The 24,538-nt window shown below is 38.9% G+C and overlaps 1 protein-coding gene across 1 annotated transcript in view; it reads right to left on the reverse strand.

Moving 5' to 3' along the window:
- LOC105708689 (uncharacterized) overlaps positions 1 to 24,538 on the reverse strand; it is a 245,405-nt gene that overhangs the window by 71,891 nt on the left and 148,976 nt on the right. Inside the window, exon 7 of the mRNA XM_012440280.2 lies at positions 23,870 to 23,994. Coding sequence (XP_012295703.2) covers positions 23,870 to 23,994 — 125 coding nt within the window. The remainder of the gene's footprint in view (positions 1 to 23,869; positions 23,995 to 24,538) is intronic.

Raw genomic sequence — 24,538 nt, forward strand, 5'->3', positions numbered from 1 at the left:
TTAGCTAGTAATTCAGTTCACCAGAACAAATGTGATTGCACTGACTCATTAGGGCTTGTGACCAGATATGTGTGAATTCTGAGTGCCTTGAGTTAGAGATAGTTGAAAAAGAAGGGAACGAAGAACGGACATGTGACCAATTAGCTGCCACTTTGTATATTTATTACTTTCCAGATTAAAACTACCGTGAATCCGTTTGTTTTAATGAAAATTACAATAACATATGGAGAAATAAGATGTTTTTTCTCTTACCTAGATTAGTTTGAACAATAATTAGTTATCAATAGTCTATTAGCATAATATTATTATTTGAGGCACTATAAATAAGAATTATGTAACAGATTCAGGAAGTTAAAAATCTCCAAAAGGTATTACTGCTATGCCCCCAGTTTCAACAATAGTGCCTCACTTATAGTATATGTTCAGGAAATACTTGTTAAGTGGGTTCTGTCTCAGAGGAAACAGCTGCAATATTTCTCAATACATAGACATTTTACAAAGAGAGACAGAAAGCAGTATTATCTGGAAAAATCAAATAATTCTTGCTAAGACTGTTTTATGAAAACTTTTCAAAAATGAAATGTCCAATGATTCATCCCTATGAATCTAGTCAAGAAACTAAATATTATGCTGTCTACAGATAGCAAAACTGATAGCCATACATATATTTAATTTGGTATAGGATGAAGGAACAAAGTGATTTGTTGATGTGTTTTATAAAGTGTTTTGTTTATCTTGATGCATGTTTGATGCATCTAGGACCCACCATACATTATGTCAATGATTCATCCCTGTGAATTATTGGACACTGGATTCATCCCTATGAATCATTAGACATATATAGTCCCTTGCAATGTCTTCTTGGGTGCAACTAGAAACCCAACTAATCTGAGAAACTAAGATATCCCCTAGTTTTGTATAGAGATTGTTGCTTATCCAAGAAGAAGAAATGTATAATATGGCATTATGATACCTAAAAGGTAAAAGAGAACAGACCTTTCTAGAAATCCAAAAAGGAATATCCAATATTATCTGTGGTGCTCTATACCTGTATTATTCTATTCAGTGGGGTCTCTATGAATCATTGAATATACATAGTCTCTCGCAATGTCTTCTTGAGTGCAACTGGAAACCCAGCTAAGCTGACAAACTAAATATTGTGCATGTCCACAGATAGCAAAACTGTAGCAATATATATCTTTAATTTGGTATAGGAAGAAGGAGCGAAGTGATTTGTTGATGTGTTTTATAAAGTGTTTTGTGTACCTTGAGGCATGTTAGATGCATCTAGGACCCACCTCTTCATCTCTTGGGATGAAAAGATTGATTGTATTATGCACAATAGAGCTGCAAGTCAATCTGTCTCTCTACCATGTAGCTCAATAAACCCATCCCATGAGGTGAAGGCCAGCAAGACATCCACCAGAACATCCTATGCACTCCATAAATTACGCCAACTCCATACATTATGCCAAGAGGAACTCTGTGTACCTGGAAATGAATTCTCCTCTACAGTGGATATCTTTGACATAGCTTCCAGGTGGATTACCCTTAGCAGTGTCACTGAGACAGAACTGGGGAGTCCTTCCTCTCTGACTTCGGATTATTACCCTGTTTGGAACCAGGAATCTTTAGGGCAGAATTAAATTGGATAGACACTTGGCCCCACCCCCAGCTATATAAGTGCTGGATGTTCCTGGTTGATACAGAATTAAGTTGGTAAAGATAAGAAACATAGCTCTACCATCCACTCTGAGATCTTAATTTGGCGGTAGAGAGGAGATAATGGTGTGCTATGTTGGATTGCAAGCCCACTTGGGATATGAAGGAGGAAATGTTCCATGTCTACACATTTTAAATTCATCTGGAACAAGGCAATACCTAACTAAATAATTGGCACTCTAGAAAAACTGTACATGACTTGAAAAGACTGATTTTTTTTTTGCAACTGAGAAAGTATTACAAAGGATTTGTTGGTCTACATGAATAAGGCTTAATATTAATAAGAGACGTATTATGTGCTAGGCACTTCCCTGGGTTCTTTGTAGAGACTCATTGAATCATTACCATATTCCTATAGATAGACACTGTTATGCCTCCGGAAACTGAGACACAGAAGGGTTAAATTTGCTCAAGGACATTAGTAATGGTAAGGCCAAGATTTAAATCCAAATAGTAAGTGGCAGAGCTTGTGCTTTTAACCATTAAGCTAAGTCATATTTCTAGATTAAAATGTCTCCAAGAGATATAACACAGAAGTACAGAAGAACAAAACCACCTCAAACCAATGACAGTTGTCAGTTAAACCTTACATTTTACATTTTGCATAATTATAGTTGGTACACATGAAGCACACTGTTTTGTTCAACTTGTGGTTGCAAATGTTTGGTTAGTTAAAGTCTCACTTTTAATTCTGAGGACTGATGATGCCTTTAGTTCTTGAAAAGAAATAGTATGGGTTGATTTGATAACAATATGTATTCTATAAAATCTGTACCCATCTTTTATCTACTTTGTTTTGAAGGAGTATATTTTTAAATGAGGAAGTCATTTAAAAATATACTCCTTCAAAACAAAGTAGATAAAAGATGGCAATAATCTCTAGTCTGCTCCATACTCGCTAGAGCTAGCTTTCTAAACTCAGTGGCTTTAAAATCCCTTGGCCTGGTTCATCACAAGCTAGGTACCCAACTCCAAAACCAGTCTGGCTCCAAGAAGTGGATTACAAAAGTCTGATAAAAGATACCCACTGGCATTGTATAGAGACTGTTGCTAAGGGCTCCATTCTGTGCTTTTATCTGCTTCTCTGGTAACTGTTTCTTACCAAGCAAAATTCTTTATACTGTGCCTCCTTCGTGAATCACCATCCTGTCTTAAAGCTCCATCTCTGGTGAATGAAGCTCTTATTTATTCTCACAGTTTCTTTATAATTAGGTTGCAGATATTTTATAGCTGTATCATTGTGCAAAGAAGACAGGAGTTAGAGTTAGAAGTACACTGTTGGTGGGAGTATAAATTAGTTCAAACATTATGGAAGTCAGTGTGGTAATTCCTCAAGGATCTAGAACCAGAGATACCATTTGACCCAGCAATCCCATTACTGGGTATATACCCAAAGGATTATAAATCAATATACTATAAAGACACATGCACATGTATGTTTATTGCAGCACTGTTCACATAGCAAAGACTTTTAACCAACCCAAATGTCCATCAGTGATAGACTGGATAAAGAAAATGTGGCATATATACACCATGGGATACTATGCAGTCAGAAACAAGAATGACTTCACGTCCTTTGCAGGGACATGGATGAAGCTAGAAACCATCATTCTCAGCAAACTGACACAGGAACAGAAAATGAAATGCCGCATTTTCTCATTTATAAGTGGGAGTTGAACAATGAGAACACATGGACACAGGAAGGAGAACATCACACACTAGGGCCTGTTGTGGGGTCGGGGGGCTAGGGAAAGGATAGCATTAGGAGAAATACCTAATGTAGATGATGGGTAGATGGGTGCAGCAAGCCACCATGGCACATGTATACCTATGTAACGAACTTGCACATTCTGCAAACGTATTTCAGAACTTAAGGTATAATTTAAAAAATTAAAATAAAGAAGTCCTGGAACCAGCTCCCAGATTTGATAGCTGCTAGTTGAGTAAACTTTGGCAAGTTACTTAACCTCCCTTACTTTTAGTTACTATACCTGCAGGATAGTAGTGCTCATAACAATGGACTCGGTGGCTCTCAGTAAACTGCTAATACCTTCAGAGTGGAAGCTGCATCTGAAGCATTTTTGTGTCCCTAGCAGCCAGTCTATAGTCAGAGACTTATTATGTGCTAGGCACTTCCCTGGGTTCTTTGTAGAGACTCATTGAATCATTACCATATTCCTATAAGATAGACACTGTTATTATGCCTCCAGAAACAGACACAGAGAGGTTAAATTTGCTCAAGGACATTAGTAATGGTAAGGCCAAGATTTAAATCCAAATAGTAAGTGGCAGAGCCTGTGCTTTTAACCATTAAGCTAAGTCATATTTCTAGATTAAAATGTCTCCAAGAGATATAACACAGAAGTACAGAAGAACAAAACCACCTCAAACCAATGACAGTTGTCAGTTAAACCTTACATTTTACATTTTACGTAATTATAGTTGGTACACATGAAGCACACTGTTTTGTTCAACTTGTGGTTGCAAATGTTTGGTTAGTTAAAGCCTCACTTTTAATATTATAAATGAGTCATTTAATATTTTAAATGACTTCCTCATTTAATATTATAAATGAGGAAGTCATTTAAAAATATACTCCTTCAAAACAAAGTAGATAAAAGATGGCAATAATCTCTAATACCTAACTTAATAATTGGCACTCTAGAAAAACTAGAGTGTTCCTAACTGAGTGTATGCTGTGTTCATACACGAGAGAATGAACAAATAATCTTCATCTTGGTGCTGTGGTCCTTCCAGACCTCCTCAGTCTTGCACCTTCTGCTGGCTCCTGATTCCTGATTTACCCTGACATGTAAGGGTGAATCAATATTGCTAGAAGTTTTTGGAGCTGGGTTCCATCTCACCAGGTAGCATGGAGAACTGAAGACTTGATCTGATATTTTCTGTTTGTTTAATTTTTCCTCTTTCATTATCCCCTACTTTGAAAACAAGCAAAGCTCAAATCATCATCATAAAAATTACATTCTGCTCTGATAGACAGCTTTTTTCTTTTGCATTAAAGAGTCAGCCACCACTAAAACCTCTAAGGCAATCTTCCAGGCAAATGCTGATGGTTGAACTGAAATACATGGGCAGACAGGCTCGGAGATGGGTTGATAGTTTTCTTACTGAAGCCACATTGCATTATGAGTTGGCAGAAAGTTAGGTCAGATACGGCCAACACCTGGAAAAGTCACAGAAGCATCCAAATACTGTTGTATATGGCAGAAAACCAAAGACTGGAACTAAACTCCCCCCATACTATGAACCCCAACGATGCTCAGTTGGATAAGGAGACAGCAGCCCTCATTACGCTTATGAGCGCATCCTCGGGAAACATGGCACCAATATAGCATTAAGACAGAGATGAAAAGCCATGTCTCCTAAGTTGGCGTGTCCACGCAATTACCTTAATGCATCCCAGATTTGAACCCATCATTGACGTTCCCGTTAGTTACTGGACTGATTCCACTAGTGTCACCAAAGCACCATTCTCCAAGTCAAATGGCAGTGTCAAATCTCCACCAGCAAGCCTTGGAATGTGGCCAGCTTTCAGATGTTGAGGCCAATCTAATCAAATGACAGCACTTTGGGGAAATGGTTTGTCAGCAGAATGGATGAAAAGGCAGTTCTACAAGTTTTTATGATAATCTACAGAGGGTAAAAAGGACAGAAAGTGATAGAGCAAGATACTGCAACTCCAGCACTTACTGAGCCACTGCATGTGTCTGTCATTGTTCTCAGCAATGTTGGGCTTCGAAACAGGACAGTGCACCTTTGCCTTCAAGGAGGCTGTAACATAGAAGGGAACTTCTTCTACAGAAGTTGGAGAGAAAAAACCACTTAAGAACTTTGAGGTTAAAAGACCTAGACGAGAATCACAGCTCTGACTCTTACTTGCTCATGTTATGAAGCATATTATTTAAACTTCTAAGCATCTGCTTCCTACTCTATGTAATAATAATAATAAAAACATACTCTTAGTAGACAGAAAAGGGAAAACTGGTTTGCTATATGAATTAAAAATAAAACTGGGTTAAGCAAACTCCAGATGGATGGGTAAATATATAGTTAATAGCAAATCATAACCTTAGAAGAAAAAAAATGTAAGAGAATATCTTTATGACCAAGAGTGCACATCCTGCACATGTACTCCAGAACTTAAAAAAACAGAAGAGTACAGAAGAAAGTTTTTAAAACATAACTCCAAAAAAACCACATAAACCACAAGGTGAAAATGTTATGACAACATTACAATTAAGGGTTTCAATTTAATAAAAGTCAATAAAGAAAATTGACAGATGAGTAATTGAAAAAAAGCATTGAATAGATAGATGACAGATTAAGATAAGATATTGGCCAAATTGGACATCATCAAGGTACTCATATCTAGAATTCACTAGAAATGTCCACATGTAAACAAGAAAAATTCAGAAAGCTCAATAGAAAACAGATAAAATATGTGAACAAACTACTCTCAGGAGAAACCCCAATGGCAGTAAGTATATGAAAGAACACTCAAATTTATTCGTAATTAGATAAAGTAAATTAAAACAACAACACATCATTTGAAATGCATCATATTGTCAAAAATTAGAAAGCTGGATAATGCTACATGTAGGAGAGGATGTGAGAAAACAGGATCCTAGTGCACCATCAGTGGGTGGAAGGCTCGTTTAGCTACTCTGCAACTGCTTAGTCAAATAAAGCACAACTGTACCTTGTGACCCAGCAATCCCACTCCTAGGTGTACTTCCCAGATAAATTCTCATATAGGACCCTAAAGGGATATATTCCCTTCAATGTTGTTTCTGCTAGTGGAATTGGAAGTTATCTACCCTCCTCCACTAAAAAGGGTGAATGGACATGATGAAACAGTGCACAGCCATTAGAATCTATTAGAATATTACACTCATTATATTATTACACTCATTATATTAGCTATCAGAATATTACATGCATCAACATGGAGATTTTTTTTTTTTTTGAGATGGAGTCTTGCTCTTGTTGCCCAGGCTGGAGTGCAATGATCTGATCTCAGCTCACTACAATCCGTGCCTCCCTGGTTCAAGCGACTCTCCTGCCTCAGCCTCCCAAGAAGCTGGGATTACAGGTGCCCGCCACCATGCCTGGCTAATTTTTTTGTATTTTTACTAAAGACAGGGTTTCACCATGTTAGCCAGGGTGGTCTTGAACTACTAACCTCAAGTGATCCATTCACCTCTGCCTCCCAAAGTGTTGGGATTACAGGCGTGAGCCACTGCACCCAGCCAACATGGAAATATCTTAAAGGCACAGGGCTGAAGACATAAGAAACAGAGTACAGCAGAATGTCTTTCATGTAAACCCATATGAAACAGCAGTACCTTCTTTTAATAATGACCCAAAACTCAAGAACACAAACATGTTGTGATGGTTACATATCCATTTTACTTATCTTTGAATCTCTAGGACCATCACCATGGTTGGTGCCTGATAAATGTTTGCTGAGCAAATCCATAATTCAATGCAGAGACCAAAATAGGGGATATTCAAAGAGATTCCAAACCTTTGAGTGGCTGTGGCAGCAGACATCATTTGTAAATAAGATGTGTTTCTCAGAAAAGAGAACAGATCTGGTTGACGGGGAAGTTCTGTGCCTTCAGCTCTCTATCTTTTGACTTTAAAGTACTAATAATGAGCCAGTAGTCCACCTAAGTCTAGTACTCAAGAAGAATTTAGATTTGGGTCTTAGCTGCCAATAGATGATAGTTTTAGAAGTAAAAGGTAGAGAATAAAGTAGCGAGTAGAAGAGCAATAGACCAATGGTAATGCTGGCGTAAGGTGGGAGTTGAACAATGAGGACACATGGACACAGGGAAGGGAGCATCACATACCAGGGCCTGTTGGAGGGTGGGGGGCAGGGGGAGGGATAGCATTAGGAGAAATACCTAATGTAGATGATGGGTTGATGGGTGCAGCAAACCACCATGGCACATGTATACCTATGTAACAAACCTGCATGTTCTGCACATGTACCCCAGAACTTAAAGTATAAAAAAAAAGCACAAGAAAGGGGATAATGGTGCATGGTTAAAGGACATAAGAACTGATCAGTAGAGGGGGAAAGATTATTTCATCTAATATATGGATGGAGGGGTGAGTTGAAGTGATATGAGACAGATGCAGTAGTAATTTCTTACTACTGTATACAGAGGCTTGTCTCAAACTGCTTGCCCTATGTTTGCTTTAACTATTGAGGAGCAAAATTAAAATTGGCATATTTGGGAAAAGAAAGAAAGAATGAGCAAAAAGGTCAGAAATCAAATTAAAAATAAGAATAACAATCTCTATCCCCAAATCCATAGATGGAATTAGCTAGAGGAGCCTTCTGAGGCCTGATATATCCCCAAACAACTTTAATTTAAAATATCCTGAGAACTGCTGTTCTTAAGTTATTCCCTAGGTTCCAATCTGCTATCAGAAAGGTACCCAAGATAAAGATAAATTTAAGATTTACTATTATTGAGCCCAATTCTCCTGTTCTAGCTCCACGGGGTGCAACAAATGTGTCTCCCAAAGTAGCAAAAAGAAAAAAAAAGAAACTTTTCACCTGTGCTCTTGTAGGAGAGCCCACATGTCTGAAAGCCTCAGCACAATTCATAGCTTTGTTCCCAGGCAGGTTTATCCCACATGACTTACTGCCCATGTCAAAGCACTGCACCTCTCTGACACTTAGAATTCATGCCTACTAAAATATTCCTAACATGCTATCTGCTGCATTTAAGAATATTATTAAGGTGGTCATCCCAATAATTTAGTCACAAAAAGATTTGAAGAAAAGAGATGTTTTGCTAAAGATGTTACAAGGAAAGAATATAGAATGCTTAGGAACTGATTTGATTTGGGGGGAACACTGAGATCTCAAATTCAGAAATGAGTAAAGGAGAATAATAATAATTTAATGACAGAAAGTACGGCAGTCTGAAGGAAGAGGAAAAGAACTCATTGTTATTTAGGAAATGGCTTGGTGGCGGATGTCCCCTTGTTATAGTCAGACAAACAGAAGAATGTTCATGCTTTGCCCAAATTCATGCACATTGAAGCATTTGTAGAATTTTATGAACTATCATCAAATAATAGGAAACTATGAAGAAACACACATGTCATTTTGTGTTGACATGAGAGAAGCTTTACAATCATTGTTGTAAAACTAATGCTAGACTTATAAAGAATGGGCTGGGAAGATGAACCCATCTTGCTTCAAATTCCAGCCATAGTCTGTACAGGGATGTGAAAAAGAAGCGCTACCTAAGAATGTTTCTGAGCATCAGGTAACGAGAAGCTCTAATGGCACATGTGAGTTTCCCTGCAGCTAAAAAATGGACATCATTGGGTAAATGGCCCTCTAATGGGCTGTATCTTTCAAGCACTGGGGGATCCAGGAATTAAACTGAAGAGAGGAATGTGAAGTCGCTTATGGGAACTGGTATTGCTGTGCCCCTCACTACAATCTATTGATATGCCCAGTACTGCAAACCACTAGTATATTTGAGAGCAGAGACTCAATAAAGATGACAGTTACTATGATTAGGAAAAAAAAGTTAACTATGATCATAGCCTGAGTTTTTTTTTTTTTTCTGAGAATTTTAAGTTGTCTATGAGATTAGTGTGTACGTGTGCATGTAACGTGTTTTGTGTGGTTTTGATACAACAGTCACTCGCTTAACATCAGGAACAACAAGAGACAAAGCTGTACTTCAGCTGACAGAGTCCAAGAAGAGGAATGAAATTTGAAGGTAAAAGCACACAACAGACTCTGGTTTCATTCTATACCCACTAATGTCATCCTTGAGTAACTTCCTGCTGAGGTCTACATGGGCCTGGATTAGTCAAGTAGGGATCATGGGATAAAACCCTACAGGTAGAGGATGGAGAGTAAAAATGGACACTGTGAAGGTGGGGCGAATTTATGAAAGGCCAGTAAAGAGAAAAGGGGTGTGGTCCAAACCACAGCATTCATCTACTGAGGTCAGCACAGAAGTAGCACAACTGAGAAAGCAAGGATCCCAAAGGTCCCCGTGGTGATCAGCAGTGGCAGAGTACACGGGATCCAAGGGGAGTCTAGGCTCCAACAGGAGCATTGTTGACTTGGGGAAAAAATCTCCACAGATGGCAATTCAGGAGGAGACGTGAAAAGACTCCTGTTTTACCAAAGCATACGAAGGTGAGATGGCTTCTGAGTACATGTGTTATGGGGGAAAGGATAAAGACACTGATGGTCGATTCATTCCGTTTTAGTGCAACATACACTTGAACACTCTTGAATGGTACATCCTGAGGCCTTTGGAATTTTCTTAAAACTACTTCCACAGCAAATTATATCACTTCCATAGATGTATTGTAGATATTAGCAACCTCACCCGGATGTTTTGAACATTAAATAAGATGATGTATTAGGTACAGACATGGCAGTTTGAACTGGCTCACTCGTCACTAGCTAAGAGACCACTTCCATATGTTAGCTCTATTGCAAGCAATTATTAAAACAGTTTACCAAAAAATTATAAATTTTGAGTGATTGTAGACTTCGAAGGCTGATTATGGTATTAATTAAGGTTGGCTGGGTTATGTTATGGTGACAACTCCCACATTTGAATGACTTATTAACATAATAAACGATTTTCTTGTTCATGCAAAGTTTGCTGCAGGAGAGTTGCTCCAGACTGGCACTCTTCCATAAGAAGACTCAATGCTCCAAGCTGCTTTGATCTGTTCATCCTGCAATCTCAATACAGGACTCTTCCATAACCACTAGCTAGGGGAAAGGAGAGAGGGATGTCACACTGGTGATTAAACGCTTTGAGCAGGAAGGACACATATCTCCTTCTGCTCTTAATCAATTGGCCAGAGGAATTCAGACCAAGTAAAAAGGGAATAGGTAGTCTTCTGAGTGTCTGGCAAGAGAACAGAATATTGAAGAGCAGAGTAATCCATAATCTGTCTATCAAATCCATAAATAGACTAAACCATGGTCATGTTTAGCTCATGAATGAAAACAGTATACACTGCTTGTTTTTTGGACTCCTAAAAGGTAAAAGCTATGTTCATTCCCATCCTTGTATCCTTCCCAAGCATCTGTGCAGAGCTATATGCTGAGGGTGCTAAGTTTCTAGCCACTGTAGGCAGTGACTAGATAAGAAGAAAATGAGGAATACTGAAATTGAGATGCAATGATCTAATGCTATTTAACAAATCTTTACATCTTGAGATAGATAAACGCATAAACAAGTTATTTGGGTCCATACATACATAGGATAAATAGAGCAATAAATAGATCAGTTTTTGACTTGAGATTTTAGTGAGTCAAACTGACACTAATATTTTAAAACACACAATCACAGATTTTACTATTAGAAAGAACTTTTTCACTGTCAAAATTTCCCAAAACAAATTGGATGGCCTTGAAAAATAGAAACTGGTCCGCCCTGAAAGTAGCCACATAGATTCTATGACAACTCAGCAGGAAGCTGACAATGAAAATCAAACTTTAGGTCAGCAGGAACATGGCAGGAAGGAGGGGCAGGGAGATGAACTATAACACTAGGTGTCTTTAGTGGATATTCCTGAACGATTTCTGTAAAAGCTCACACCACGTGAATATTTAAAAGCAAAAAGTTCATAAAACCTTAAGTTACCTCATCTTTATTCTTTGTTCTACATTATACAAGAATCTAGTTGTTAAAGTAGAAATAAATTTAAGGTAAATATGCATTGATGTCAACTGTTTTTCTTCCTAGGGATTTTCTAAGCACTTGGCATCTTTCAATCAAGATGCACTAGGTTAACACATCATTGATGTATATTTAAGAAACTTTTATGTACCATCAGCGTATTTAACACCCTTCCATTCTTGTTTGTATTTGGAGAGATGAGGGAGTAACTCCCATATGCTGAGAACACCAACTGAATTAATGATTCTGAAATCATATAAGCTACTGCCATATTACAATTTGAGTCAGACAAAATCCAAAGCAGTTTAGGTAACATAAAATACTGAATAATCATGAAAATTAGTGGATTGTGAAATGAATGACCACCTACCGTCACCGATGAAGCTGGCCCAAGACTCTCCAGTTTATTAAAGAAGGCATAAAGTATATGAGAGTGAAAGAATTTACAATGCCTGAAGCTCAAAATACACCCACTCAATTGTTTTCTTGCTGCTGTTTGCAAACTATTACAATGGAACATTATCTATTTTACTGGTAATTTGAGTTTTTGCATCAAATAAATTCCTGCATTGCCTCCTGCCCAGCTTTGCCCTTTCATCATTTAAATCATGCAGCTTGGATTTGGACTGACTCATAACCTGAAGCTCCTGGATATTTAAATCTTATCACTGATGTCATGTTAGGTTTCCAGACAGTTGGCTAAATTAATTCTATTCACCTCATTCTCCATCTCCCCAACTGAATCAGTGTGGTATCTGTGGAGAAGAATCTCCTGCACCATACTGTGCTCATTTTCCAAATAATACTGAGCTAAAAAGCAACTAGTTCTACGCTATGCTCTGGTGGATCCCAGACAATATGAAAAAATTCTAATATTACAAGTCCAGAATATAGGGTATCACGTAAACCTATTAAATACTGAATGAAAGAATGAATACCTGCTCTACAATGTGGGTGAGGGTCTACCGCTTAGGTTTACATTTATACAGGTTAATTGTTTCAGTAAGATTGTTTTCAGCCATGAGCAACAGAACACCCATTCAAGAGTATTGAATAATAATGCATTTAATTATCTCACGTGAAACAAACTTACAAATAGGTAGAAGGGGCTATTTGTAAGCAGTGGCTCCATACAGCAGAATGCCATGTTGATGTCTCTCTCATTTTCCTCCTTTCATAATGCAAGATGTCTGCAGAAGCTTCCAATATCATACCCTTACAGCAATGATTCAAGTGGGAAGAAATAAGAGGGTGAGAAAAAAGGGTTCTTCTTCCCTGTTTCCCTTCTAAAAGGAAGGAAGCCCAAGCTGATAACCTTCTCACATCTCACTGATCAGAACTGCGTCTTTGACCATCTGTAGGGCATGGTGGACTGGGAACATATCTACTATTTTCAATCATTGGAGGCACCATCCCCAGTAAGAAAGATGGAGGAGAGGATGGCTGGTGAGGTGCAACCAACAATGTCCAACACAACATGTACCTGCTTTCAAACATAAGGGAAGTCACAGGAATCAAAGTCTTAAATTGCTCTAGTGATGTCAGTGATAACTACATTCTTCACTGTTATTTTACTTATGGAGACATAGATGGGGGAAAGTTGATGTCATTTTTCTTATCTATCTAGAAATCCAGTGGACCATGATATCCATGAATTGAGATCATTTATCAAAGCAGTTATGGCTTCTTAACAATATTTTAAAAATTAATTACCAGGAAGAAACCCTGTTAGGCTTTTAAAATGAGTTCATTGAGCACCAACAGCACTTCCCCACCTTCAAGAAAACAGATATAAAGCTTAAAACCAAAAGAGGAAACGATGTTCATAAAAATATGAACCAAAATCAACATGCAGAGGAGATAGTGAGTATGGGCAGGAGAGGGGCTAGAGGAAAATGGTGCTTTGTGGTCATATGATCAAGGCATTACAGAAAGTACAGTGAAAATAAAACTTCTGAGAGAAAGAAGGAAGCTTTTGGAACAAAGGAGTTAGGCCCTGAGAGATCATCTGGGAACATGTGCCACGTCAGCCTCAGGCTCACCCATAGGAAAGAAGCAGATGTAAATGTCACCTAAAAGGCAAACTGGAGTAGAATCCTTCACATCCACCAGTAAGGACAGTCACCATCCACTCCAAAGAGCAGAAGCCTGTCTCATTGCCTCCCTATGCGGGGCAGACAGACTAGGACCCCGTAATTGCCTTCCGTAATTTCTACCCCTTGGTATTTCCACCCTGTGTGATCCTCTCTCCTGGAGTGTGGGTGGGACCCATCACTTGCTTCTGGCCAGCAGAAAAAGGCAAAGGTGAAAAGATTTTGCAGAGGCCATTAGGTTCCCAATCAGCTGGTTTTAAAACCAAATGGGAGACTACCCTGAGTGGTCCTGACTTGACTGGATAAAGCCTTTGAAAGAAAGACTGGCCCTCCTTGAATGAAAGACTCTCCTGTTGACTTCATAAAGTAAGTGGCCATAGAGAAGACTATATTGCATGGAACTATAGGTGGCCTCTAGAAACTATGACCAGCCTCCTGGCCATGACCAGTGAAAAGCTGGGGCCCCCACATCATACTGCCACCAAGAAATCAATTCTGCCAACAACCTGAATTAGTGTGAAGGGGATTCTTCCCCGAGTTGAGCCTCCGGATAAAGCACAGCCCAGCCAAAATCTTGATTGCAGCCTTGTAAGATCCTAAGCAGAGGACCCAGTGAAGCTATGTTCAGACTCCTGACCTAAAGAAACTGTAAGATTAAAAATAATGTGTTGTTTGAAGCTGCTAAGTTTGTGTGATTTGTTATACAGCAATAGAAAACTAACACATTATGTTTACTCCTCTGGCATCTCCTCTCTACCGGTAACATCTTATTTTTACACTGAAGATCTTTTAGTTACTACCAAATACTTTGCATGTTTCCCAAAACAAGCAGGTCATTATTTTAATAGTTAAAATATAGGCTGGAGAGCAGCTAGTTGTGAATAGTAGCAGAGAAGACAGAGTCTCAGATAGTAATAATATCTAGGGACAGATGTGGTGGCTCACACCTGTAATTCTAGTGCTTTGGGAGGCCAAAGTGGGAGGATCACTTGAGGACAGAAGTTTGAGACCAGCCTGGGCAACATAGCAAGATCTCATCCATACAAAAAATTACAAACATTAGTTGGGCATGGTGGTGCATGCCTGAAGTCCCAACTACTAGGGAGGCTGAGCCAGGAGGATTGCTTGAGCCGAAGAGTTCAAGGTTGCAGTGAGCTATGGTCATGCCACCACACTCCAGCCTGAGCAACAGACTGAGAACCTGTCTCTAAAAATAATACTAGTAGTAATAATAGCCATAGCTAACATGTGTAGAGCATTTGCTATATACTTTGAGCATTTACACTATTCTAATTTTCATATACATATTTGAATTCACTAAAATAAGCCTGGTACTTCTAGCTTCAATTGTACAGATAATAGAAACTAAGATAAAAAACAGATAAAGAAACTAAGATAAAAAGAGTTTGAGAAACTTGTTCTCAACTAGAAAATTGTAAAGCTAATTTGTTTGAGTTTAGGTACTATGCCCCCAGAGCCTGTATTCTCAGCCAGTAAGACTTATTCCTTCTCAGTACAAATATATGGTCATGCATTAGCCACACCTAATAAAGATGTCACCCAATTAATACCTAATGATATGTGCATCATTGATAAATTACTGTCCGGAATAGACCTCCATAGTTATTTTGCTCTGATAATCCATTCTAGAGCTGACTTAGCTTCCCTGTACGTGATATCTCATTCTCACTCCAAACCCACAGAACTCTGCAGAACATGCCAGTAGAATACAACTTAAGACATTATTTTTTCCTTATTTATTTATTTATTGAGATGGAGTCTCAGTCTGTCACCCAGGCTGGAGTACAATGGCACAATCTTAGCTCACTGCAACCTCTGCCTCCTGGGTTCCAGCGATACTCATGCCTCAGCTTACCAAGTAGCTGGGACTACAGGCATGCACCACCATCCCCGGCTAATTTTTGTATTTTTAGTAGAGACAGGGTTTCACCATGTTGGTCAGGCTGGTCTCGAACTCCTGACTTCATGACTTGCCTGCCTTGGCCGCCCCAAAGTGGACATTATATTTTTAAAACTACAGAATGAACAAACTAATGTCTATGTATGAATCTGAGACTAGTTAGAGAATTACATGCTATATGAAAAGAGCACAGATGCACTAGTTGAGTGTTGGTGAATTAGCCACCTAATTTCTCTGACCTATTTCTACTGACTTCAGATATACAATCTGTAAAATGGGGCTTACAGTATCACAAGGGTGTTGTGAGCACCAAATGAAAAAAATGTGGAAAAGAGACTTGTAAACTGTGAAATTCTCCACCCATGGATATGGTTAGCTTATCATCAGAGGAATGAGCACACATTGCTTTCACTGTATTGTGCAGAATAATTCTGAAGGAATGAAAGTTGGAGACTTTTAAGAAAGCTTCTTAGCATAAGAATTTTATATTTAAGATTCAGTTGATAAATAAGAAAAGAGTACTGCTCTCCTACCAAATATCAGGAACGTTTCATTCTGGTCAGAGTGCAGACACAATGTTGAAGTTAATATTCGGGGTTTGTTCCTTTGGGACAACTCTGCCATTTTTTGACCTGTTGGGTTTCAGGATATGTTACAGAGAGGAAGAAAAGTTATATTTTGAGGTGACTGTAGCTACCTTTTCTGTTGCTGAGATTGCATGTGTTGTATCTATTTAACCCCTGTAAAGGGGGCATGAAGAAAAGGGATCATGGGTGTATCATGAGAATCTTTTCCGAAAGGCGACGTTTATTTTCAAGTGTTTAGATTGCCGAGACAAGGATTTCTCTCCAACGTACAATTCATCAACCTCCTTACTCACTGTAAAATCAATCTGTTCTGTTTGTATGACATAAACAACAAGTCATTTCTCAGGAATGAGGCACACCATATGTGAAGGTGTTTTAGAAAAGCACAACAGGGAATACGCCAATCAAAGAAGCATCTGCATTTTATTTCAACGTCAAATCACATGTGTGTTATAAAAAGGAAAGTGTATCACTGTTATTAAAGAATAACTTTCCTGTCGTGATGTGTGTAGTTAACCCATACCTCCCCGAAGCAGTACAGTCAGGTCAGCCACATAAACTACTGGCCGAGAACACAAAAACATCTCAGCCTGTGTGGTCAGCAATGTGCATTTTTCAAACATCTTGGCATATACTTATTCCCTACCTTTGTAGCTGGAGGAGACTTGCCACAAAAGGTAAATCCATCTTATGTATTTTCCCCCAAATCAACACTCTCTTCAATGCATTGATAAATATCAACGCTGCTTGAAATTGATAGAAACTGAAAACTATGAAAAGACTAGCAGAGTTCTAGGGAGAATTTACTTTTTATAATTGGGACTGAATTTAAATGGAAAGGAAATGGGGTCTAGTATCATTTCCACTTCTTATTAGCTGGATGACCTAAGGCAAGTCACTCAGCTTCTATAGGTCTCAGCTTTATACTTGTATAAACTGACAGGGCTGAACTAAATAATCCCAAAACCCCATTCTGCTCTATAAATGTGTGATTCTCCAGTTGCTTACCCACCTGGTTACATTTGAATACTAATGGAAACATTTTAAGTTTGTCTTGTTACCGAACCTTCTCTCCATTTGGGAGTTAGGTACCTCTGAAAACTATGTCAACTTCTTTAAACCACTGGAGTGACATCTACTGTTCTGAAGTCATCTTTAGTGCAATTTCCAGAAGTACGTAGCACATAATCTGGCTTACTCATTTGGAGAAATCACTGTACAAAGATTAAGGTACTGCATTAGGAAGCAGGGAACCCAATTCACTGCACAGGGAATGGATTCTATAGCTCTGTTTACACAGGCAAATGAACATGGCTATTTGCATAATTAAGTGAATGGACATTGTAAACTTTCTCCCTGAAGTCCTTTCATTCATAGGAAATAATAACAATAATAATTAAAGCTTCCCAGTGAACAGTATCTTTTTTGATCTGAAATGCATGTTCTTATATATGCAAGTCATTTATCTCTTATAGACTCAAGTCTGTCATATAGTTTCTAGGATTCAACTATTCATTTCCCTTTCTGTAGAACAGAATATAAATGTGCCAGCTACAAAGTATCAGTAGGGCTCCTACAGCTACCGGTTTCAAGTAGGCTAGAAATTATAAATGTTAACAAGAGGTAGTAAAGTATAACCAGCAAAATAGTGACCTTGGCCATAAGGAACATCGAACGGAAAGCACGTCAGCTTAGTACCTGGGAGAGAAGAAGAAATCTCTGTTTCTGAGTAGCAGAATATAAAATCCCAGGAAAGGATTTGAGTGGCCTGGTTCAGATCAAATGCCCACCCCTGGGCCAATCATAGTGGTCATAGGAACATAACATATATCTCACTCAATCCCACGGAGTATGTGTGTGTGATGGGGAGGGAAGATCTGTTATCAAAAAAGAGGGGGAAGAAACATGTCCACCAAGAAGAAATGAGAGCCGTCACAGATGATCTGACTCAGAAAATCTAAAGTCAGCCTCAAGTTTTGCACCATTGGCCGTTTCTCCAGAACTTTCTCCTGGATACACCAATATTCTTATTTTACCCTAATTTTTTATATATTATTTCAACAAACATGTATTCAGTGCCTGCAATTTATAAAAGTATTGGGGAATACCTTGGGCATCTCATATTATCCAACACATGGGCAGAAAATGGTCAACCTGTTACACGGGAATATATCTCAAAGGAAAAAGGTAAACATCTTGTGAGTAGAGGTCTTGCAGCTGAGAAAAAAGACAGTCATGATGCAGACCCTCTCAGGGACTATCCCAAAGACTATCAACTAAGATTACCTGCCCCTGCTAGCAGTTGGCAGACTAGAGTGAGATGTGTAGGAATAAGGATGTCATTAACATACACAGGGGCAACTTCAGCTGAGTATCATTTTGCTTGAGAAAAAAAGTACAAGTCTTAAAATTATATTTCAGAAGCCCTTTTTTTGAAATTATTGGCAGCTACAAACAAAATAAACTTGCATTTGATTAGCTAAGAGTCCTACACATCAGAAAATATGTATTAGAACCTACTGAAGCTTTAACAATCTACCAAATTCACCAACATTGTCATATTCAAATGAGCACTGGAGGAAAAGGGAGGGGTGAGTTGGGGGTAGGAGACAGAGCATATCAGACAGAGAGAAAGAAAATATACACATTTAAACTTGCTCCACTGCAGCAAATGCTTCCCACCCAACATCATATATATCTTTGAAGCTGAGTAGTACAGTATTCTGTGTTAAATGCATTTTATGGGGATTTGGAGAGGATTTAGGTAAAGGCTGCCCCAATAAATGATTTACCAGCTCTAATAAAACATCAAGGAAATTGTTCAGATTGTATCTCAGAGCATTTAAAACAGACATTTATAGAGGTTTCAGCAGCCCCCATATCCTCAACCCCTGGTTTAAAAAGAAATGTGCATAGTGGTTAATTATCCCATATTACCTTTTTTTTTTTAATGGTAGCAGTTTCAAGAGAAGGGAGAGATTGGAAGTCAATAAATAGGTATAATAGCCAAGGGGATTGGGAAAGAAAGAGAAGTGATCATGTATTCATCTTTCTATTTACTCATTTGGGAAGTATTTGCTGGTCATATTATGTACCAGGTACCCCAGGGCTAGGACCTGGAGACCCAGGAGTGACCAGATAAGGGAGATTTCTGCCTACAGCTTCTGTTTAGTCACAGGAAACAGAAATGAACAATCAATGAAATAAACAAAAAAGATTATTTTAAATTGGAGTTAACTACTTTAAAGGAAACCAAGAAGGTGATGAGAAAGCAAATTGCCAGAATAGAGGTGAGTCCCACTTTGCACAGAGAGTCAGGAAAGGCTTCTCTGGGGACACAAAGTGAATGCTGAAACCTCCAGTCACATCGTAGAAACAGGCAGAACGTGCCAGATAAAGTGGAAAGGTGCTGATGTCATCAAACATTCAGTGTGTTTGAAGAACAGAAAGAAAGGCAGATAGAGAAAGTGAGACATCATCTCAGTGTGACCTATGCCCTCTATTTTAACCCTTGGAAAATGTATTTCCTTAAAATGGATGATTAATAATGTTAATAATAATTGCCTTTATTAAAAATCTATGTGTTAGTTGCTGTAAGACTATCTTCTGTATCTCTCAGTGTTCACAATATCCATCAAATCCCAAAACACATAAATTATTCTAGTTGGACACAGGATAAGACAGCCTTAGAGAGCTCAAACAAACTGTTCATGATTACACAGCAATGACAGAACTGGAATTCATACTCAGATTCATCCATCTACAGAACCTACACCTTTTTGTTTCCTTTAACTTGCTTTGTTCAGCAAATCTTTCAACTCTATGCTAGGAGCTATGCACACAGAAATGAATGAAGCAAAATGTTGTGGACTGTTTCTAAAGATGGCCACACAGTATCATTCCAACACGCCCTTTTGCAATGTCAACTTTTTGCTCCTGCATCTGGAGGGGAAGTCTATTCCTTCTCTTGCTGGCATTGAGACTTATTTTGACCAAAAGAAAAGCTTTCCATTATGTCTTGCCTGAATTCCCAGCCCTCAGAATTGTGAGCAAATAAAATAGTTGTTTCAAGACACAAAGCCTTGAAAGTGGTTTAGTGACTCAGCATGACCAAAATGCATAAGCAGCTCAGCCCGGAGAGGAAATAAAGCATACAGGTATGTTTAAAATAATGTAACTGTTCCCATGTTTATTGCAGCATTATTCACAATAGCCAAGATACAGAAGCATCCTAAGTGTCCATTGATGGATGAATGCATAAAAAAATACAGTATAAAAACAGAACTGAAATACTATTTAGCCTTAAAAGAGAAGAAAGTTGTTATTTGTGACAAAATAGATGAAAATCAAGGACATTATGTTAAGTGAAATAAACCAGGCACAGAAAGACAAGTATTGCATGATCTCATTTATATGTGAATTCTAAAAAGTTGAGCCTACAGAAGCAGAGATTAGAAGGATGATTACCAGAGGCTGAGGAATGGGGAGCTTAGAAAGCTGTTGGTCAAAAGATACAAAATTTCAGCTGGACAAGAAGAAAAACTACAAGAGTTTTTGCTGTGTAATCATGGTACAAGATGGTGACCACAGTTAATAACAATATATCGTATACTTGAAAATTGCTAAGAGAGTGTTCCCACAAGAAAAACTAATTATGAGACGAAATGCATATGTTAAATACTTTGATGTAACCATTAAACCAAGTATACATAATTCAAAATATCATGTTATACACCATATATACAATTTTTACTTGTTAATTAGAAAATAAATGACTTTGAAAATTTAAAAATAATGTGAGTGGTGTCATGAGAGAGCAGTGGAGAAACATCTAAGTCAGGGTTGGGCAGAGGTGGATAAACTTTTTTGGGAAAGATCCAAATAGTAAATACCTCAGGTTTTGTGAGCCACACTGTCTTTGTCTCAAGGATGCAATTTTGCCATTACAGAGGAAAACAGCCAAAGATAACGTGTAACCAAATGGTTGTATCTGAGTGCCAATTAAACTTTATTTAGAAATGCAGAGGGAGAACAGGATTTGGCCCCAGGAGCTGTAATTACCAGCACCTGGCCTTCTTAGAGCACCAGAGGAAGCTAACTGAAGGCGTAGTGCCTGAGAGTACATCTTAAAGGATCTATCAGGAACTGAAGCTCTGAGATCCAGGGAAACCCTTCAGCCTTTTAATTTAACACATAAGATAATAATGACATTGTGACGCTGCACATTTGCATATTCTAGACTCTGAAAGGTCATTCCTGAAGGGCAACAGGGAGCTGAGTCATCAGAGAAGGCCTGGAAAATGGGAAATGAAAGAGCTGGGAGCCTAAGAGCTTAATGAAGCTTTTCGCCTTGGTGAACCCCCAAATAAGAATTAAGAACTTAGCATATAACTCAACAGAAGCGCCAGCTCTCTCATTGTATTAGTTCATTCTCACGTTGCTGCAAATATATTACTTGAGACTGGGTAATTTATCAAGGAAAGTTTAATTGACTCACAGTTCAGCATGGCTGGGGAGGCCTCAGGAAACTTACAATCAGGACAGAAGGGAAGCAAATATGTCCTTCTTCACAGGGTGGCAAAAAGGAGAACAAATGAGTCGGTGAGTGGGGAAGTCCCTTATAAAACAACCAGATCTCGTGAGAACTCACTCACTACCATGAGAACAGGAAGGAGGAGGTCCCGTGATTCAATTCTCTCCAGCTGGTCCCTCCCACAACACGTGGGGATTATGGAAACTACAATTCAAGATAAGCTTCAGGTGGGGACACAGCCAAACCATATCACTCATCTACATACTTCAAAGTAAGCACCTAAAACCTCTGTTCTGGAAGTTATTTTACTGAACTAAATCTAACAAGTATATATCCCTACTCCCCTTAGAGACTATCACAAATAGAATTTCTGATGAACAGGGGCCGTGTCTTTTTCTTACTAGCAAGTAGCATCTCTCTTCTACATGCTTTCTTCCTAGGAGAGCAATGCACATTTTTTGTCTTTGAGCTCTTTAGCTTCCCTTCATGCCTGATACTTCTCAGTCACAGATCTGCTTCTCTTAATCTGAAAAACAACTCACTCTTTAGCCTGAATACCACACTCTGGCAGCATCAAGAAAGCACTGGTGAAAGCATTTAGAGTTCTAAGTTAAGAGCAATGGGAGTTCTAAAAAATGTGACTGGGTACAGGAAATTTGAGCTGATACCACTTTTTCCGATGGTGGTTCCAGGATAGAAGGGTGAGAACAGATTCTGAGAACCAAATCAGATAAATGCCCAATGGAAAAAGAATTTCAGGAATAGACCTTGGGCTGGGCAGGGAGGCCATTGTAGGTATGAATGCCTTTGACTAGGTACCACCATCCCTTCTTCCCATAGTTATTCCTTGTGTCACATGGCCACCGTCATTCCTCCTCACTACCATTGATGGACACCACCATTGCAAAATTCTGTGCTCCTTACCTCAGAAAAGACCCATTGCTCATTCTTTTATGCTTTGTTTTATGTTTGTTATGAAACAGGAGAAGTTCTCTTGTCCCTCTTGCAGGGCATATGATGGGGGTGTGGCTCGCTTCTTCAGTGCCCCACTGCTCAAACCTGTAGGGGAGCATATAGGTGGGCAGGCTGTGGGGCTCTGACCCCATGGCAGTGTCTAAGGCTGAATGCTCACAGCAGAAGCCCCAGTGGGCATGTGTTACAGAATGCTCTTTTAGTTTAGCTTCCATAGGTGGCTTGTGTCAACCAGCTCAATCAGACCCCCTACTTTGTTGCAAGGACAGAGGGCTTTCTATATCCCAGGTTTCTGTCCTGGTGTACTAGAAGAATTAAATCAAACTGGGGTTTGAGAATAAGTGCGAGGTTTTATTGAGTGGAGGTAGCTCTCAGCAAATGGGGGAAGCCAGAAAGGGATGGAGCGGAAAGGATTTCCCCTGGAGTAAGGCCACTAGGCGGCCCGCGCTCTCTCCCAACTGCTCCAGTCAAACTCTGCGTCATTCTGCCAGTCAGTCAGTGTGTGTTGGTGTGTTCCTCTTGATGTCCAGCCACCTGTGTGTTCCTCTGCAGATGTGCTCATCTCTACGTCCAGTCACCTATGTGTCTGACTGAGAGGGTCTTGGGGGTTTTCATAGGCACAGGATGGCAGTGTGGCAAGCCAGGGTGAAAATGCAACATTTGGGCAGGAAAACAAAAATGCCTGTCCTCACCTAGGTCCATGGGCACAGGCCAGGGGTGGAGCCCTAGCCAGGGACCACACCCTTACCCACTTCTGTATCATTTAAAGGGACCATACCCTTCCCTTCCCAGCACTTCCTTTCCATGTCAGTTTTATGTGCATTAACAGAAACAGATACACCCATAACACATCACCAAGTAGAGAGAGCAATAATTATGACCTGCTTAGATCTTAAGTGAACTAAGGGATCCAGCACATGTCAACCCCAGCTATACCCCTAATTCTACCTCTGGACTCTGACCACACCCATCTGTCACCATTTCTCTATTACAATCTTCTCCCCAAGACTTGGCTCAATCTTTTCTTGAAAACCCCTCTCCATTCTCTAGTAAATTCAGCCATCATCTTCTCTGTGGGCGCATGTGGCATTTTGAACAATTGTTTAAAATACCATTAATTGTTTAAAATACCATTATCATTAATTTTAAACATTCATATTCCTCATCGAACTATGAACTTTCTGAAGTCAGAATACACATTCTATGGCCTACAATAGGCATGCAATCAATATTTGTTGAATAAATAAATAATAAAAGAATAAAGTCAATACTTGCTGGAGTCAATAAATTTAAATTTGAAAATAAAAAGAAAGGATATAGTCCCTCACCAAACAGAAGATCGGTGTTCCTCCAGTTCCTCCAAGTAAGACATGTCCTGTGAATAATCTTCTGCCTCTCTAGTTCTCCAAATAGTTGATTTTTCTTTCACAGAATGATCAGTCAGGGTATCTCCCTTGTCAAAGAAATTAATAAAAATTTTAAAATGAAGTATTTTATTAATAGCAGATTAAAAGTTCACCTAGTTTCAGTGACATTTTCCCCAGAATGACTTATAGAATCATTGATCATAAAGAAGCATCATTAGGCATGGGTTTTGCATTGAAATTATTGTTTTATGCTCCAGACACCCTCACTAAATTTTTATCTCCATAATGGCAGAGACCATGACACGTTCACTTTTGTATTATTTCACGGATAGCTTATGTAAATGCTGTCAGAATGCAAAGACAAACAATGGTGGTGGCAGTATTTGTATTGAATCAGGACTTTTGGTTGCAAGTGAAATAAATGCAACTTGAACTAGCTCTCAACAGAGTAATTTGAAGGGAGGTTTGAACAACGAGCCTATGGAGAAGGCAGAGACGCTGCTGAATTTCAAGAACACAAGAATCAAGGACATGAAGGCTACCAGGACTCTCTTTGCCTCTATTCTGTGCTCTGGCAGGTTACTTCATTCTAGCATTGTCACCAATAGCTCCTGAGTCCCCCAGCCTGTG

This window comes from Aotus nancymaae, unplaced genomic scaffold (assembly GCF_030222135.1).
Source record: "Aotus nancymaae isolate 86718 unplaced genomic scaffold, 86718_ANA_hifiasm-v0.15.2.pri h1tg000051l, whole genome shotgun sequence".
In the NCBI taxonomy this organism is placed as follows: Eukaryota; Metazoa; Chordata; class Mammalia; order Primates; family Aotidae; genus Aotus; species Aotus nancymaae.